The 16,489-nt window shown below is 44.6% G+C and overlaps 1 protein-coding gene across 2 annotated transcripts; it reads left to right on the top strand.

Annotated features, from left to right (window-relative positions):
• The first annotated feature begins 654 nt into the window (after positions 1–654).
• On the top strand, positions 655–14,274 carry LOC105291587. 2 transcript variants are annotated; one of them, XM_011359460.2, is made up of 8 exons: positions 655–856; positions 971–1,077; positions 2,536–2,789; positions 6,522–6,744; positions 8,583–8,746; positions 11,641–11,953; positions 12,465–12,528; positions 13,307–14,274. In XM_011359460.2, exons 2-8 carry the CDS (start codon positions 1,010–1,012, stop codon positions 13,943–13,945), a joined length of 1,725 nt encoding a protein of 574 aa, XP_011357762.2. In that variant the 5' UTR covers positions 655–856; positions 971–1,009; the 3' UTR covers positions 13,946–14,274. The 2 variants fall into 2 exon arrangements, with proteins under 2 accessions (XP_011357762.2, XP_023386001.1); XM_023530233.1 differs by lacking the exon at positions 2,536–2,789 and having other exon boundaries at positions 655–1,077.
• Positions 14,275–16,489: the final 2,215 nt, after the last annotated feature.

Raw genomic sequence — 16,489 nt, 5'->3', positions numbered from 1 at the left:
GGTTTTTGCCCAAATAAATGTCTGGTACAAATTTGGTGTTCGGATGCTCATCTTAATAACTTTGTAGTTGGTCAAATGTCCTTCAAGGAGCCCAATGTCTTCATCAGTTAATCCCAGATGAGATGGACCTCTAGAGTTTTGATGGTTTTACTGTCTTGGTGCTGATTCTTCGACTCAGTGCTTTCCTATCTTGCCTGGTCAAAAGAATCTCTTGGGAGCATGTAATAAAAAGACACATTTCCAGTACTCCCTCCTGCAGATTCTGATTTCACGGTTCTGAAAATAAGCCTAGGGGATCTAAACCAGAGCTTCTCAAATTCTGCTTGTGCCAGAATAACCTAGAAGGCGTGTCAGACCACGGATCGCTGGATCCCATCCCGAGTTTCCAATTCAGTGGGATCCAGAAACTTGTACTTCTAACAAGTTTCCAGGTGATGCTGATGATGTGCTCTGCAAACCCTACTTTGAGAACCACTGATCTACAGTCTCTGTGCTGTGGGCAAGCATCTCGGGTAATCCTTATCATGTCCAAATTTGCGAAATACAGCTTCAGTGCAACCGAGAGGGGAGGGAGTGTGCTGTGAAACTTTTTTTTTTTTTTTTTGCATAATGAACTTTGCTCTCTGGCTCTGGCATTAATCTCACCTCAGCAGGGAAGGCGTCTTCAGCCCACATTAACTCAGAAGCAGAGAATGCTGAGGTTTGTTGATTCAGTCATTCTCCCCTGGGCAGGGATACTGAGATGAAGGCGTCTGGCTCCTGCTGAGGATGCCACTGGCCAGTTGTGGGCCAAACCAGTTCCGGTTCTGTTCCATCCTTCACACGGGTTTGAACAATGTCGACATGGAAACTGTGTGTGAGTATGTGCTTGTGGTCCTAGAGAAAACCAATTAAGGCTGGATTTGGACATGGAGGGACAGTCCCTGTGGATGCCGAGGATTAGGGTAACAGCTGTTTTCCCGCCCATTAGAGGAGATGTTGAAGAGAGACGAGAAGACCTGTTTACAGGATGTGTCTTTGCAACTTGGAGGGGGAAGCCGATCCATCAAGCCCGAAGGAAAGATCGTGCGTGCCTAGGTGAGCGCGTGTTTTCCCCGGTTCAGGTAGACAAGGTGCTAGTGGGAAAGCAGAAACTGTGAGATCCCAGGAGGGGAGGGTGGGACTGTGGCTGCAGACGTGGTCGGTGGGACGTGGCACTCTCCCTCTTCCTCTGTGGGCATCTGTGCTTGATCTGCCTGTGGAGAGAGGAGACCACCTTCTGCCATCAACCGAGAAGCAAGGGGCATTTTCTATGTGGTCCTTCGGAAAACGGGCAGGGCCCTGGGTCCCAAAGACTGAGAATGTGCTTTTACAACTCATTGTTCGTTATCTTTTAGTGTGATTGTAGAAGTGGTTTTCTGTGGTGTAGAGGGTTTCACCACTTGGGAAGCAAACCTAGCAGAGAAAGGTATTGTCTGAAGACAAGTCTAAGATCTGATCTATAGGTCATACTTCTGTCTCCCTGTGTCTCGTCGGTGTAGAGGGCGGTAGTGACGGTGTGTGAAGGTAAGATAGGAGAGGATGACACTTGATTATTTGGTTATATGGATTATCTCCTTAATTTACTGCTTTTATAGCTAGTTTTACTAAATTTTTACTTTTTTACCCTTTAAAACCAACTTACTAGAGAAGAGGGCTGTTCTTGCTTCTTAGATCAAAATATTAGCAGAACTTTTAAAATACATGTGCATAGGACTATAAAAAACAACTTTTTTTTTTTAAATCCCTGAGAATCCTAAATATTTATTCAGAGAGCTCTTTACCTGTCTTATTTGCTATCCTTCATTTTATTTTCATCTGTGAACTTTTACACAGTCAACTTTTAATTCTTTTTATTGATGGGCATTCAAGGTGGCAAACAAAAATTAAATTGACTCTATTCATGTTATTTTATCTAATCATTTTATTCCATTCCCCAGCCAGTTTTTTTGCCACTATATTTAACAAGATCTAGAATGGATGGGGTTGGGTGTGACTTTCTCTGCCCATCTACTCTGTGAAAAAAGTAGTGAAATAACTAAAAACGGTCAATAGGAGAAAGGATAAGGAACTAATAGTTGGCAGAGAGTTTTGTAGCATTTAACTCTGTAGTTTGCAATTATAGAGATGAAACCGTTAATCCAAGCCACCATATGCCACGCTGCCTGACCATATTGGAACCCTGGGTGTCTCCCTTCAGCTATAATGTAGCGTGGCTCATACTAGCCTTAGATATCAGATGGCTTGTAAGGAGTTCACATTAGGATACAAATATTTTCTTGTCTTATTTCTTTGATTTAATTATTAAATCCTCTCTGTGAAAGGAAGCAGTTGGTCTTATGGGGGTCTTAAAATTTAAAAAGAAATGAAACACTTCTTATAGCTTGGTGTGTCTTTTTGATCTTGACCTTGAGTGCTTGCAATATGGGGAGGCAGCATTAAAGGTATATTAGTCAAGGCAGTGTGGGATTCAGATCAGTCACATTCAAAAAGACATCATATCATTTTCTTAAATAGCATCTGGATTGAAGCTGTTGTTTCTTGTGACACAAGAAAGTTCAGGATGAGGGTCTCTGCTGCCATTGCTGGCTGGGCTTATACCACCCTCTGCCTGGCTTCCTGCTCCTCTGCCTTTTCCCATGGTGCCAGCTCGGGGGCCTGTGAGGACATGCAGCCCAAGCACATTCAAGCTCAGCCTCAGAACCCCAGGACACACCACATCACTATTCATACCAGCAGACCTTTCTACTCACCAGGTGACACAGTTTCAGGTACGTATGGGAGAGGCTTTGAGAGACCCCAGGGAGCCTTAGCGCCCTAGTGACAAATTCCAACTTGCATTTGTCCCAGAAGAGTTTCCTGGGCTAAAGTTTGGCTTAATCCTAAGAAGCAATTATGTAGCCAAAGATAAGCATGAAATATTTGTTATTGTGAAAACCATATAGCTAATCTCTGTATTAATATTCATCTTTATAAGAGGGCACAAACTGCATTATTATAAAAAAAAATTATTCTGTCCTTATTATAATATATAGAGTTACTCTGAACAAATTTCATGTATTCTATGTATGTGTATGTGTGGAATAGACTTTCTTTTTCTCATTATTTAAAACTAAAATTATTTGGGGGGCGAAAAGAGCATTTCCTGCTGTATATTAGTTCAGGAACTTGTAAAATCAGAGAAAGAACTCAAGTGCAGGTAGTTTATTTGGAAGGTGGCCCCAGGAAGCACAGATGCGGAACAGGAGAGGGAGACAGGGACAAGAGGGACACCTACAACGGGTGAGACTGGGCAGGTCACTGCTGTGGGCAGCCAGGGCTCAGTTCCAGCAGGGACCTCTGAGAACCCACATGAAACACACCTCCGAATCGGCCCCCAGGAAGATGGAGGAGCGGGCTAGTTATTGGTTGAAAGAAGCCCCCCAACCATACACACATACCTCAGAGGCACACCTGCCTACCTTGGATCGAGCTTCCAAGGTGCCTGCTAGAAAAAGCAGAGAAGAACGCTGTAGGTGCTGAAGGTGGTAGCTAAGTGTAGACAGAAAAGTGTCTCTGCAGCTACAGGTGACCTCAAACACATCAGCAGTGTCTCCTCTACTGCTGATATTTGCTAACTCTTTTGATGGGAATTAAAAGGTGATAAGTGAAAATAAAATGTACTCTCTACATATTGTTTTATCCAATCATTTTGTTCTATTGGTAAGGACTGGGAAAAAAATATATGTGGTTAATATATTGGTTCCCACAGCAACGTACACCTACAGCTGAAATTCAGGCTATTCCAACAGAGCTTCCCAAACTTTGCCACATCATGACGCAGCTAGAAACGGTAGTATGTGTATAACATGCTGGGGTTAATGCAGGAAGCTAATGACGTTTCAGAGGCAACTTCCCTGGGTGCTCTGGCCACCCCAGTTTATGACCAGCCACTCCCAGTGTGAGGAGATCTGCATGTCGGCACCCAGAGTTCTGTGGCTAGTGTAAGAATCAAAACACTACATTAGGGAGGAAAATCTGTAGATATGACCCAAAATATAGTGACACCGAATTCTAATAAGAGGTGACCTGAAGGAAACAGAATTGGATCGTGATCAGAACGAAGACAACATATGTAATAACGGGTCGGAGGGAACACCTCAGGGGGCCGCTGACAGTCGGTGACTGCTTTATTGTGTCCCAGTCACTGTTATTTTGCTGGGATCTCACCCTAATCAGTGAGCTTCTTGAAGGCAAAGGTCGTGTTAGCCTGTCATGCATGTGCACTCGATGCCCAGCACAGGGCCTGGTGCTAAATAATGACTAAATATTCATATGAGTGTTTGTTAATACAAAGTCAAATGTGTGGAAAATGAAATGATCACAGACACAAAGCTGCATTTAGGAAGCCCTAAAAACTTATGACCCTGATTTTTAGTCACTTATTTAATTAAAAATGAGTGGCTAAAAATTTTTTTTAAATGTAAATAGCTTAAAGATATTATTATACATTTAAAAAATATTAAGACAATATAAAGGGTAAAAAATAAAAAAATAAAAGTTTCCCTTTCTTTGTCCTGGACACTCAATTTGATTCCTCAGAGGCAACCATTGCTGTTTCTTATACATTTTTCCAGAAATTTCCCATGCACATAAGCATATATAAATAGGACATCTCTAAAACATGTAACCTTACAAAGCCACATGTTAAAGCATTCTATTCAACATTTATGTTTTTCACCTAACAATCATGTTGACATCTTTTCTTTTCAATAATTTCGTAATAGTCAGTTTTCTAGAGGTCATGTGGTTGATTTGTTTCCTATTGATAGGTTTTTACTTTTTCTACTTTTTGGCATTATAAACAATTTCCATGGATATCCTTATACTTTCAATCATTCTGTGAGTCAGGACTCTTTCAGTTGCAAGTGTCAGAAAAGTTGATTTACAGAAACTTAACTAATAGAGACAATTTTCTGAAAGTAGAGCTTTGATGATGTCCTCAAGGTTCTAAAGTGTTTCTATTTTCCTGCTCCTTTCTCTGCCATCATCAGCTAGTTGGGTTTCATCCCTTCATCATACCCAGTCTGAGGACAGCTGCTACAGTTGTAGGCCTCACACCGGTACCAAAACTAGAATAAAGCATCTGGGGGGAAAGATGTATTCTCAGGAGTTACCAGCCCTCTCAGGAGACTTCCTGTCACTGGGCAGAATCAGGTCGCTGGTGAAGAGGACCAGTTTTAGTCTGAGGGTAGGGAGAAGCCGAACCTGTTTGAACGCAAGAGGTCTTCGCTTGCCACTTGAACATACATTAAGTCTCTGTTGGCATAGAATAAGTGGAGAAAACCTGTTGGGTAGTGAAACTCACAGTTTGCATATTTATTTATACAAGTATGTAAGTAGAAAAAATTCCTACAAGTGAAATTGCTAGATTGAAGGGTAACTACATTGTGTGTGTGTGTGTGTGTGTGTGTGTGTGTGTGTGTGTGTGTGTGTGTGTGAGATAAAAACACATAACGTAAACTTTACCATTTTAAAGTACACAATTCACTGGTATTAGTACATTCACAGTGTTGTATGACCATCGCCTCTATCCATTTCCGGAACTTTTTCATGATCCCAAGCAGAAGCTCTGTCCCCATTAAGCAGTCATTCTCCATCTGTCTCTCCCTTGACCCCTTGGTAATCTTGAATCTTTTTTCTGTTTCCATGTATGTGCCTGTTCTAGGTACCTCGTATAAGTGGAATCATATCATATTTGTCATTTGGGGCCTGGCTTATTTCACTTACTATAAGGTTTTCTAGATCCATCCATGGGTATCAGAGGTAACTGATAAAGAATATAAAGAATATAAATATAAAAAATGCTATCAGGTGACCCCTTGAAGAGTTGCCTGGTTTATAGTTTTAGCACTAGTGAGTGAGTGTCCTAGTTTTTCCACAGTCCTATCAATACTAGTTATAATTACACATTTTAAAATTCGTTAATATGGCAGGTATAAAATAGTGTCTCATTTATCATTGTTTTTTACATTGCGATTGAGCTCATTTTATTTTCGTTGTGTCCTTTGATAATTTGGAGTTTGGTCATCTTTTTGACAGGTTCACTATAACTCTTTGTATATTAGTCTCTTTTGTATCTTACAAATACTTTTCTTAGCTGTCTTTTGAGTTCTTCCATAATCAGAATTTTTTTTTAAAAATTATCTTGTTCTTTAGGGCTTAGAGAAGCACATTCAAATCCAATATTAAAAGCAAAAACAAAACAAAACATAAAATACACCAATCTGTTGTTTCTAGTTTTTATTTTGCATTTCATCTTTACATACTTTCTATCCAAATGGAATTTATTTTGGGGTGTAGAACAGCACTTCGACTTCTCTCTCTCTTTTTCTCCTCATGACTTGTTTACTTTCTGGGGGCTGGTCTCCAGCTCCAAGCTTTTAGTCATACAACTTCTGTACAAATCACCAGGTGAAGCCACATCACGTGTGTCTGCCCTAAACGGATGTTTTCTTCTGCAGTGACGGTGAGAAGCAGTCTAGACTTCTTGGGATTCCTACTTCAGGCTCGAAGAACGTCTGACGGTCGAATAGCTGGCAGTTTCGTTTTTGCTCCTCTTCATTCCAAACCGATGACTTGCTTTGAAGAGGCTGACACAGTCACCCACTCTGACAAGTCCCGGAAGAGAAACCTAGCATTCCAGTGGAAGGCACCTGCTCAGCCCGTGGGGGACATCAGATTCCTGTAAGAGAGAGTGAAATGCTGCTTCTCGGTGACTGAGCCTTCCACTTTGAAAAGAGGGGAGCTCCTCCCCATTCTTCGCATTCCCTGTCCCCGACCTCTCTGGCCACCTTATAACAAGGAGGGGGTCGCTGGGTCCGCCCCGACTACAGAGCCTTTGTAGAGGGTGACTAAAACACATCTGCCCGATCGCCCCTCTTTGTCGTTATCCGTGGTCCAAGAGCGTGTGATGTCCCCTCCTCCCTGGGCACAGATGACTCTTGGCCAACCTGTCCAGGATATTCTCACTAGAGGACAGAGCTGCTGGTGGGAGGGTAGGGAGACAGCCGAGGAAGAGGGAGGCGCAGGCAGACAGACAGGTGGATGCTTCCCTGGGCCCAGGAAAGCCACCGAAGTCTCTACGCCTTGGCTTGTTGTCAATGGGTGTGACAATGACAGCACTCGCTGCATAGGGTTGTGTAAGGAGCCCATACAGCCAAAGTGCTCAGAACAGGTCCTGGCAACAGTAAGCACTTGCGTAAGCATCATCGTTACTCGAAACGAGACACTTGCTTTGCCCTTCTTTTCAGGAACCTGCATTTACCAGGAGAGAGATTTTTTTTTCTTCTAGGAAAGGGTGTGCGTTCCTCAGTTTCTCTTCCCCACACCTTGCATATGTAAGAGGAAGGCGGTGCCTAAGGGCGGGGGCTTCCAGACAGCCCGCTTCACAGGCTTCCTCTCTGCCCTGCCCGGGGAACAGTAAGAGCTGCGCGACGTGGCCCCCACGCCACGGCTTCCTCTTTCCACGCCTCCCCGGTGGCCTAACGCAGCAGGCAGATCCACCAGGAGGAAAACACCATGGCCTGATGATTGGGCTTGTTTGGAAAGACCAGAACCCCCTGGCTGTGGGCATAACCCAGCTTCTGCCATGCCGTTGGTTCTGATCCAGTGCAGAGGCGTGTGGTGTGTGAAGTCCTTAAACCTGTACACTTACTTTTATTTCTCCAAGCACCTCGTTTCTATTTTCAGATTTATTATCACGGCTGCTCTGTGCTACGTAGAAAGGGATTTAGAAGCTACGATCTCCATTCGGCAGGAAAAGATGCTAAGTGACTCGAGCTGCGGGCTCCCCCAAAGCCTCCCTATGCTCTCTCACTTTCGGGGTCCTTTCCCAAGATGATGCTGAGGCCTGAACCATGGTTCTCACTTGTACCTTCACTCCCTGGGGGGGCCTCAGCTAAACTGATCACATTTTAACAACTGCCTTCTGAATATTTAAAGCTAGAAAAATTGCACTTGCCAATAATCTTTACCTTGGGAGAGGATGAATGAGATAATGTTTGTGAAAATGATCTTTACTGAAGAAAAAAGCATTATGTATTCGAAATATTTAAAGTAGTAATGATTTATCTCCTAATTTTCAATATAATCTGCAATTACAATAGAATCGTACAATCGTATAATAGAATTATAAAATTTTCAGTTAGCAACATAATTCAATTAACAATATACGATATACCAATAATGGCTAATAAGAAAGTCAAAGATGAAAACTTTTGAGTCTAAACAGTTCAAGAAGACGCCTTTTATTCAAAATTAGATTTTTAATGACCATATTTATTTCAGGAGGGTAATTGATTTGTGTATATCTTCTCCTATTTTCCTTATTTGCTGCTATTGAGTTTTTGTTCTTAAAAAGAATGAAGTCACCCAAGGGGTAATGCAATCATCTTTCTCTAGTTTTTCTATTTGTTAAGACTTTTGTTCTTTATATCTTTCTTTGTCCTCTTCTTTCTATTAGGATGACCCGTGGTATTATTTAAAGGAAACTAAACCGTCGATCACTCTTTCTTTTTCCACAGTTTATCAGTAGTCCAGTCATATTTCGTTTACTGGGCAAGGATCGAATCATCTATTGTGTCTCATCAGACACAGAGCAGAGCCCTTTTTCATGGCCGCGTGGAGCCCAGCTCGCCGATGGCAACCCCTGGGCAGAGGCCAGAGGGTACTGAAGGAAGTGTCCCAGGTACAGCTTCCCACTGTATTCACTAGCTGGGATGACATCATTATTTTTATAGTTATCTATTTTAACTTAAAAGTCAGTACTGCCAGTTTCCAGTTCCTGCAACACAAGCAATAAACACCCACCGTGGCCGACTGCAGCAGTTCTTGGGGACATGATAACACAATCGTGAGCAAGAGGGGACGCCCGCAGCTGCCGTGTTTGTTGCAGCAAATGCACTTTGTCCCTCAACTCCGCAAATTAAGTGGGGCCCTGGGGTGGAGAATAGAACTGAGCTGCAAAGCAGAAGAACAGCACTCACCTTCCCCCACCCCCACCTTTACCAACCATCACAATATTTCGACTGTTTTTCTCAGACCCTGAAGCTACATAGGGAACACGAGAAAGAAATGATCTTCTTCTTCTTCTTTTCCTCATCTTCCTCTCCTCTTCCTCCTTCTCTTTTAAAAAATTTTTTAAGAGAAACTCATCCAGTTTTATTGTTAACTTTCCATGGTAGGTAGATGGCTCTTTGCAGCCTGGGTTGGAGAACAGAATCATAAATGAGAGACTATTTTGATGGCAGTGGATTTTTTTCCTGGCTCACCATGCGACTCGAGACTCTGTTGGCCCATGAAATTGTGAAACAGACAAATAAACAACCCCCCCTCACCCCCAACTAACCAGCTCGACCTACCTGAAAATTCCTGCGATATGGAACTCATTTTCATTTTTTAGTTCTAGTTAAGTGCTTTGAACAGATACATTCAGAAAGGCATTCAATCGCTTGCACAGAAGACCCAGTCTCTAATCCATTCGACCCCTCTCTCCTTTATGCTGCCTTTATTCTCAGTTCATATGCCAGGGCCAGGATCCGATTCAGATCCCTGACTTTGTTCAGTCTGGCAAACCCAGGCACAGGGCTGACCCTGGGCCACCTTCCGTACTCTGCTTTTGTCCCGAACCTTTGTCATCTCCCCATTGCCCAGAACTCCCCCAACCTTTCCACAAGATACTCCTGAAAGCAGAGTAAAGATCTCAGGATCCGAGAGTATGGCCGGAAGAAGACCCTGCAAGCCCAACATGTGTGTGAAGCCTCACACTTTATTTTATAAACCATGCACGTGCTGCTTTCTAATCTCAAGCATGCTTGTTTTGATATGAACAAGAGTAAAAGTGAGGCTTTAGGAAGATGCCTCCTGTCGGTCTCTCTGATGTCTGGCTCTGTGGGAACCTTGGCCCCAGGCGGTCGCAGTCTCCAGTATGAGCAGCTACAGGGGAAACTCCTTATCGTGCTGCTCACATTTCTTCCCTTCTGGCCTCAACCTGTTTTTCTGTCCAGTCCTCCATACAAACCTGTGTTTCCCAAAGGAAAAAGGGTGCATGTGTGTGTGTGTGTTAGAGGAGGTGTCATTTAACAAAGTGAAACAGATTTCTTAACTGTAAGATTTCAGTAGGCCAATGTGAATTATGAATTTTCACGTCGGGGAGATAATATATCGCATTTCTCAAACATTTCCCAACAGACCCTTGAGACACTTTGGGATCCTACCCAACCCCACGAGTCATGATCTACCTTTATGTCTCCATGTTTCACCTTCTGACGTTTCCTCAAACTGGACTGTTCCTCATGATGATTTATTTATCTTGCAAGGAGCAGTTCAAATGTCTCCGTATGAAACTTTCCCTACACTTCTTGGTGGGCAGATACAATCTCTTCCTTGGCTCTGGTATTACAGCGCTCATCACACTGTGATTGATAAGGCTGGGCGTCTAAGATGCTCTGCTCTTAGATTTTGAGTTCGGAAATGACAATCGCCAATCTGCACCTCTTCTGCATCCCCAGAACCTGTAATGATGCGCAGCACACAGTGGGTCTGCAGATGTCCAAATGCATTTAGAGTTCAGGCGGGAGTTTAAAACTATCAGAATTTTTGCCACATGCTGTATGCCTGTGTTAGGCTTCTTTGCTTTTTACTCCAATCTCGATGTTTTTGAGTGATGAAGTGGCATCCTCTACCCCTCCAAAAAAGACTCAATCCAATCCATGTGGAGCCAGAGAAACGTCTGCCAAAACCTTTTTGTGAACATGATCGTTGTCCTCCTGACCATTATGTGGTAAACCTTCAGTGCATGGTGTGTCTGTGCTGGACACTGGGCTTCACGCTTCTCCTTCTATGACTCCATTTTACCCCCTCAACGATTCGATGCTGTAGGTACCATTATGGTACTGTTTTGTAAATGAAGAAGCTGACACTCTGGGAGGACTTGCCCAAAGCCAGGGTGTAGCACAGTGGAGAGCTGCACCCAGACGATAATCTGACTTCAACACCTGTGCTGGCTTACTGTGCCGTGTGTGCTGGCTTACTGTGCCGTGTGCAGCTATTTCTAATGCTGGGCTGTCATGTCAGACAGTCACGAACGGGAAAGGAGACAGCGGAGGGCAGTGCAGGGCGGTGATCCCCACTGCAGATGCTCAAGTCACTGTCATCGCTGGGGACAATTTAGTGTTAACAATATGGAAAGAAAGATCGAGGGCTTTTTAAAATCTTTAATTTGTGAGATTCCACTTTTTTTTTTTTTTTCCCTAGTTAGAAGCAGTTTTTGGCAGAGGTGAGAAAAAGTACAGCGGTTTCTATATTTCCTGAGTGGTGAGTGTTAAGAATGCACAGGCCCAGACGTCCAGGGATTCTCTCTTTAAAGAGACGGGAGAAATCCAGCGCTTTGCAGCTTGGTCAGAGCTTCTATTACTGGCCTGATTATGTTCATGTTGACACTCTTGAGAGGCTCATGCTTAATGGTCTGTCCTCAAGGCCCATTAAGTCTCTAGTATTTACCCATTATGGTAGCTGTTTGTGCTAATCGATACGAGGGAAAAGCTCTCACTCTATTTGTGGTGTCTCTGGGCTTCTGTTTAGCTCCCAGTCTCCCCCTCGCTCTTCCGCGGCAGCTTGCAGATACCTTTGCTGTGGCCCTCGCCGGAGCTGCAGGAGAGGACAGCTTAGATCCTGTTCCTGCCAGTACTGGGGTGTCAGAGTTTCCAGAGGGTGAAGAAATTCTGTTCCAACCATCATCACACACGGCTACTGCAGTCGGCAATGCCTGGCAACCCAGCGGGGACCGCAACCCAACTCTAGAACCCTCCCTGGATGTCTCTGAGCTGGAGAGGCTTGTAGCTCTCAGGAGCTCCTCTTCAGGGGGCTTTGCTTCCAGCCCTATCACCCACCCCAGGTAATGGGCTGGGCGGGGGGTGGGGGGGCAGTGAGTAAGGTGGAGGGACAAAGACAAACGCTGTGGGTGCTGAGGAAATGTAAACTTGTTGGAGTCTGACGGAGAAAGGTCTCAACCATGTTTATTAAGTTTATGAGAGACCCTGAGTGCAGAATGGCAACTGGTCAAAAGTGCTGGTTATGATAATCTCCTGGGGAAGGCGTGCTCTCTTAGACAGTGAGGTCTCCGATATACTGCTATAAATAAAATAAAATATTTGTTTTATATTTTAGACACATAAGTTTATAATACATATTTATATAAAATAATAAATAAAAGCATTCAGTGAGTTCTTTGCCGCCATCCTTACTCGCCTCTCCCCCATTCCTCCTCCAACTTCTAACTCCAAACTCGGGAGTCTTTCAAGGGAATCTGATTTTACCAGTATACAGAGCAGTGGTAGGGAAAGTTGCTTTTAGATCCAGATACTTAGTGACTGACCTCTTCTCAGCATGTCTATTCTTCCTTTTAGGACTCAGGAGAATCCAAGCTTCGATTCATTGGAAACTTGCCTGCCCTCGGATATGGATGAACAGGTAATAGCCTGAGTTGTGTGTGGGCAAGGTGAGGTTGGTATTTTGACCCTAGAGTGGGAAGGTCCAGGCTGGGAAATCAGAGGTCTTAGACTAGTAGCCAAATACAGAGAGGAGGCGGCAAGGGTATGATATACGCACAGCAGTGTTCTACCAATCAATACCAGCTCTTGTCTCTGAAGTTATTGGCAATTGTAGAAACTGATGATTTTAGTGATTTGTTCTCCCACTTAGCCTTGGTTAATAATTCCTCTCTCCTCCCTGACCCCAATCCCTCCTTCACAACTGGCCTCCAAAGACCATGTGTGGTCCCAGAGTTTAGATCAACAAGCAACGTAAAATACCCATGCCCACCTATTTGCTATTCCTTTGAAGTCTTCAAATGAACACAAAATAAAACATGGTATAATATTCTTACTCAAATTTGTTGGAACCTACAGCAAGATTAAAAGGGCCCTCTTGCCTGAGTGCCAGCATAAAAAGATACACTCTAAGCTTTCAGCCACTGGAGATGACGATCACCCAGATTGGTCCATAAGCCTCTTAAAAGACCCTAAGTTTATTCTTATAGCTGGCCTCATGTTCTCCATGGAGTTTCCATTAGCCCCCCACCAATAATAAGTGAATAGTCACCTACATGGGCTTTTTACCTTGGGCAGGCACAAGGCTGGGTTTTCGGCTGCTACCTAGAGTTTGTTAAGGTACACAGATTAGTTGCAAAGTTCAGTGGCAACTTTGATGAAGACGAGCCACTTTGATTTTTTTTCCTTTGCTTTTCCAGGAGAAGATGGAGGCCTCTAATAAGACCGTGACAAGGCCTTCTCTGGACACTGTCCATCAGACCCATCCTTGGCGCCTCTGGTCCTTTGAAGCGCTTACTGGGAATGGGGCTGGGGAAGCCACCCCAAGCCCTATCTTCCACACCTCTGCCACTCCCAGGCCACCCATTGCTGGTGGCCAGTCAGAGGTATCAAGGCCCTCTGCCAGCTTCTTGCCTCAGTCAAAGCACAAGGAGCCCAGAATGGGGGAGGGAAATGAAGAGGGTGGAGTGAGCTACCCCAGGAAGACCAACTCAAGGCCTGAGGCTGGGCAAGAAGAAGCTAGTGCTCCTTTGGGGGTTCAGCTTAGGACCCCCCAGCTGGGAATCCTGCTCTGCCTTTCTGCTACCTTGGGCATGGTTTTGGCTGCTGGCCTTTGCTACCTGCACACCCAGTATTGCCACAGGCGGACGGAGGTGTCCTTCAGTGAGCCTGCCCGGGATGCTGTTGCCAGGAGCGACGGGGATGAAATTGTGCATGTCAGGCAGATCGGGGAGAACAGTTTTGTTGTAGCTGATGGGGAATACAACTGGCTTACTTCCTCTGTGGGCAGCCAAAAAAACAGTCCTCTGAGAAATCCGTCGTCCCAGGCCTCTCAGTGACCTTCTTAGTCCCTGTAGAGTGTCTCAGCCAGAACAGAGCTAATGAGAATAGCTGATGAGAACAGGGACCCACGGGGCTCCTGTCAGTATTCACTGGAGGAAGCAGCGAAAGGACACTTTTATCAACAGAGCGAGTTCTTCCCGAGCTTTGTTGTCTTAACATCTGTATTTAGCTGCTTTTTTTTCCTTTTGCAATTAGATGTTCTGTTTGAAGAGTTAAACTCAACACAATGAATATTGTATAACCTGCTCGTTAACTAGACCCCTGTGGCCGCTCAGCTTCCTCTGTTGCCTTAAGGAACCCCCAGAAATAGAAATTCTGTCCCTGTTTGGTGTGTCAGCCTCATCTTTAACTCTTCGAAAAAAAAAATAATAATGTTGGTTGTTGCATCTCTTGCAAGAAAAAGTACTGTAGCCCTCACTTTGCCTCTCCAAACCACTCCCAAAGAAGTTTTATTTTTAAAACTGGAATTCAACACTGGCTCTGATTATCGGATGAGGTGAGTGCGAGGGTATTCAGTGTTCTTGGAAACTCAGAAGTCTGTCTGGCAAAACTGCTACGGGAATTGATCCAAAATAAGGAGAATTTGAGAGAGCTCGATTAAACACATCTGCGGGGAAACAGATGCATGCAGCGTGAGGCCACAGACACCAGAGTTAGGTAAGCGAGCCCCATCAGGAGTCTGTGGTTCTGAGACTCCCATCCATTTACACGCCAACCGCGTGCAGACATGTTACCTTTTGCCGAAAGTCAAGCTGAAAAAGCATGATGAGACCAGCACAGTTTGAAGAATAGCCTCTACCTGTCTTTTCAGAGGATGACGGGAGGAAAGCATCATGGACAAAGACTCATCTACCTACTCTTGTGACTTGATGAAGATCGCTTTGATTTAGCAAGAGTCCCATAGATAACTACATGGGGTCAACACAACAGGTGTGAATATAAGTCCTGAATATGTTCACCTCATATGACAGACACATCGTAGTGAACGGCCTTTTCAGAGGTAGGCCTATTACAGAGTCATGGTCCATTTCAATGTGCAAACAAAGATGACTATAAACTTGGAAAGGGTATTTATTTATCGAGCACCTAAAGCATATTGATACTGTGCTAAGAACTTTACCTGTATCTTCACATTTAATCCTCACAATAGCTTAATGAGGAGTAAGTTCAGTAACTTGCCTGAGAGAGAGAGGTGCTCACGGCATCTCAATTCGACAATAAAAACATTTCTTTTAAATTGGGTGTGTAGGAAAGATACAGCTCCCGCTGGTTTCCTAGCCCCGCCCCCCACCACCTTGTTTTTTTAAAAATATATTTATTTGTTGTTATTATTTTTTTTATCTCATTGGCATCAATTCCAAGACTCTCCCTCCCTGGATTCTGAGCCGGGCACATCTGTTCCCTGGATTCAGGCAAGTGTCTCATTAGGCACCTGGAGACATAGGTAGTTGTGTGTTCACAAACAAAAGTGTTCTAGGAATGCCATGGAAAGAAACAAATGCACTGCACTCCCACGGGGACCACAGACCCCCCTCCTTCATGCCCAGCCTGCTCCCCAAGGTGCAAATGAGGGACTCTCAATAGAGAGTTCTCACCTGGCCACATCACACCAGAGCCAGGGGTACCGCTATATAACACCTTCCAGAGCTTTCCTGTCCAAGAGGGCATTTTCCTGGGTAAACGTTGTTTCGGTTGTCTGTTGCCTCTAAACTCAGTGGTTTGAAAACAACCACTGCCACCACGTGTTGTCTTTCGTGATTCTGAGGTTGCCCAGGCCCAACTGGGAGGCTCTTCTGTTCCGTGTGCTGTTGAACGAGCTGGGACATCCCAGATGACTCATTCCCCCTAGTCGGCAGTTGGTCCTGGCCACTGGCTGGGGGCTCAGCTGGGGCTGCTGTTGAATGTAGGAAGCAATCGGGTTCCCCTCTTCGAGGCGTCTTAAGGCGTAGAGGCTGGGTTCCAAGCCGAAGTGCTCCAAGCAGACAAAATGGGAAACTGGGGATCTCTGAAGGCCTGTCCTGGTAAGTTGCAGGGTTTCACCTCTGCCGTCTTCTAGTGCTGATAGCAAGAGACAGGGCCAGCCCTCATTCCTCAGAGGGAAGGGCAATAGGAATCACTTTCTGATGGGGAAGCGGCAAAGGATTTCAAGCTATCTTTAATTTGCTGCCTCTCTGGTTGGACTGCTCACTTGCCATGGGGCTTCTAAGAGAGCAGAAAGAGATACTGTTCAACCCATAAGACACCCTGGATCACCTTCCCTGTGAAGCATCAGAGGAGGTGAGGGAAACCTTCAGGCTTCAGGGTTAGGCATCTCTCTCTCCCCAGAGGGGAACTCCAGCTCAGGCAAAAAAAAAAAAAAAAAAAAAAAAAAAAAAATGATGCAGAAGAGTTAGCCAGACCTCCGAGCCTCCTCGTCAGAGAAAAACGGATCACAAAATTATCTACTTCTGGCTGCTGTGAAGATTAACTGTACGCTCAACACTCAGCCACCGATGACTGCTTAACCGACACGCCACCGTCACACCGTCCTGCAGCTGCCA

The sequence above is a fragment of the Pteropus vampyrus genome, unplaced genomic scaffold, assembly GCF_000151845.1.
Source record: "Pteropus vampyrus isolate Shadow unplaced genomic scaffold, Pvam_2.0 Scaffold47, whole genome shotgun sequence".
NCBI lineage: Eukaryota > Metazoa > Chordata > Mammalia > Chiroptera > Pteropodidae > Pteropus > Pteropus vampyrus.
Note: the sequence above shows the minus strand (reverse complement) of the source record. Positions and strands in the feature narration are given on the sequence as shown.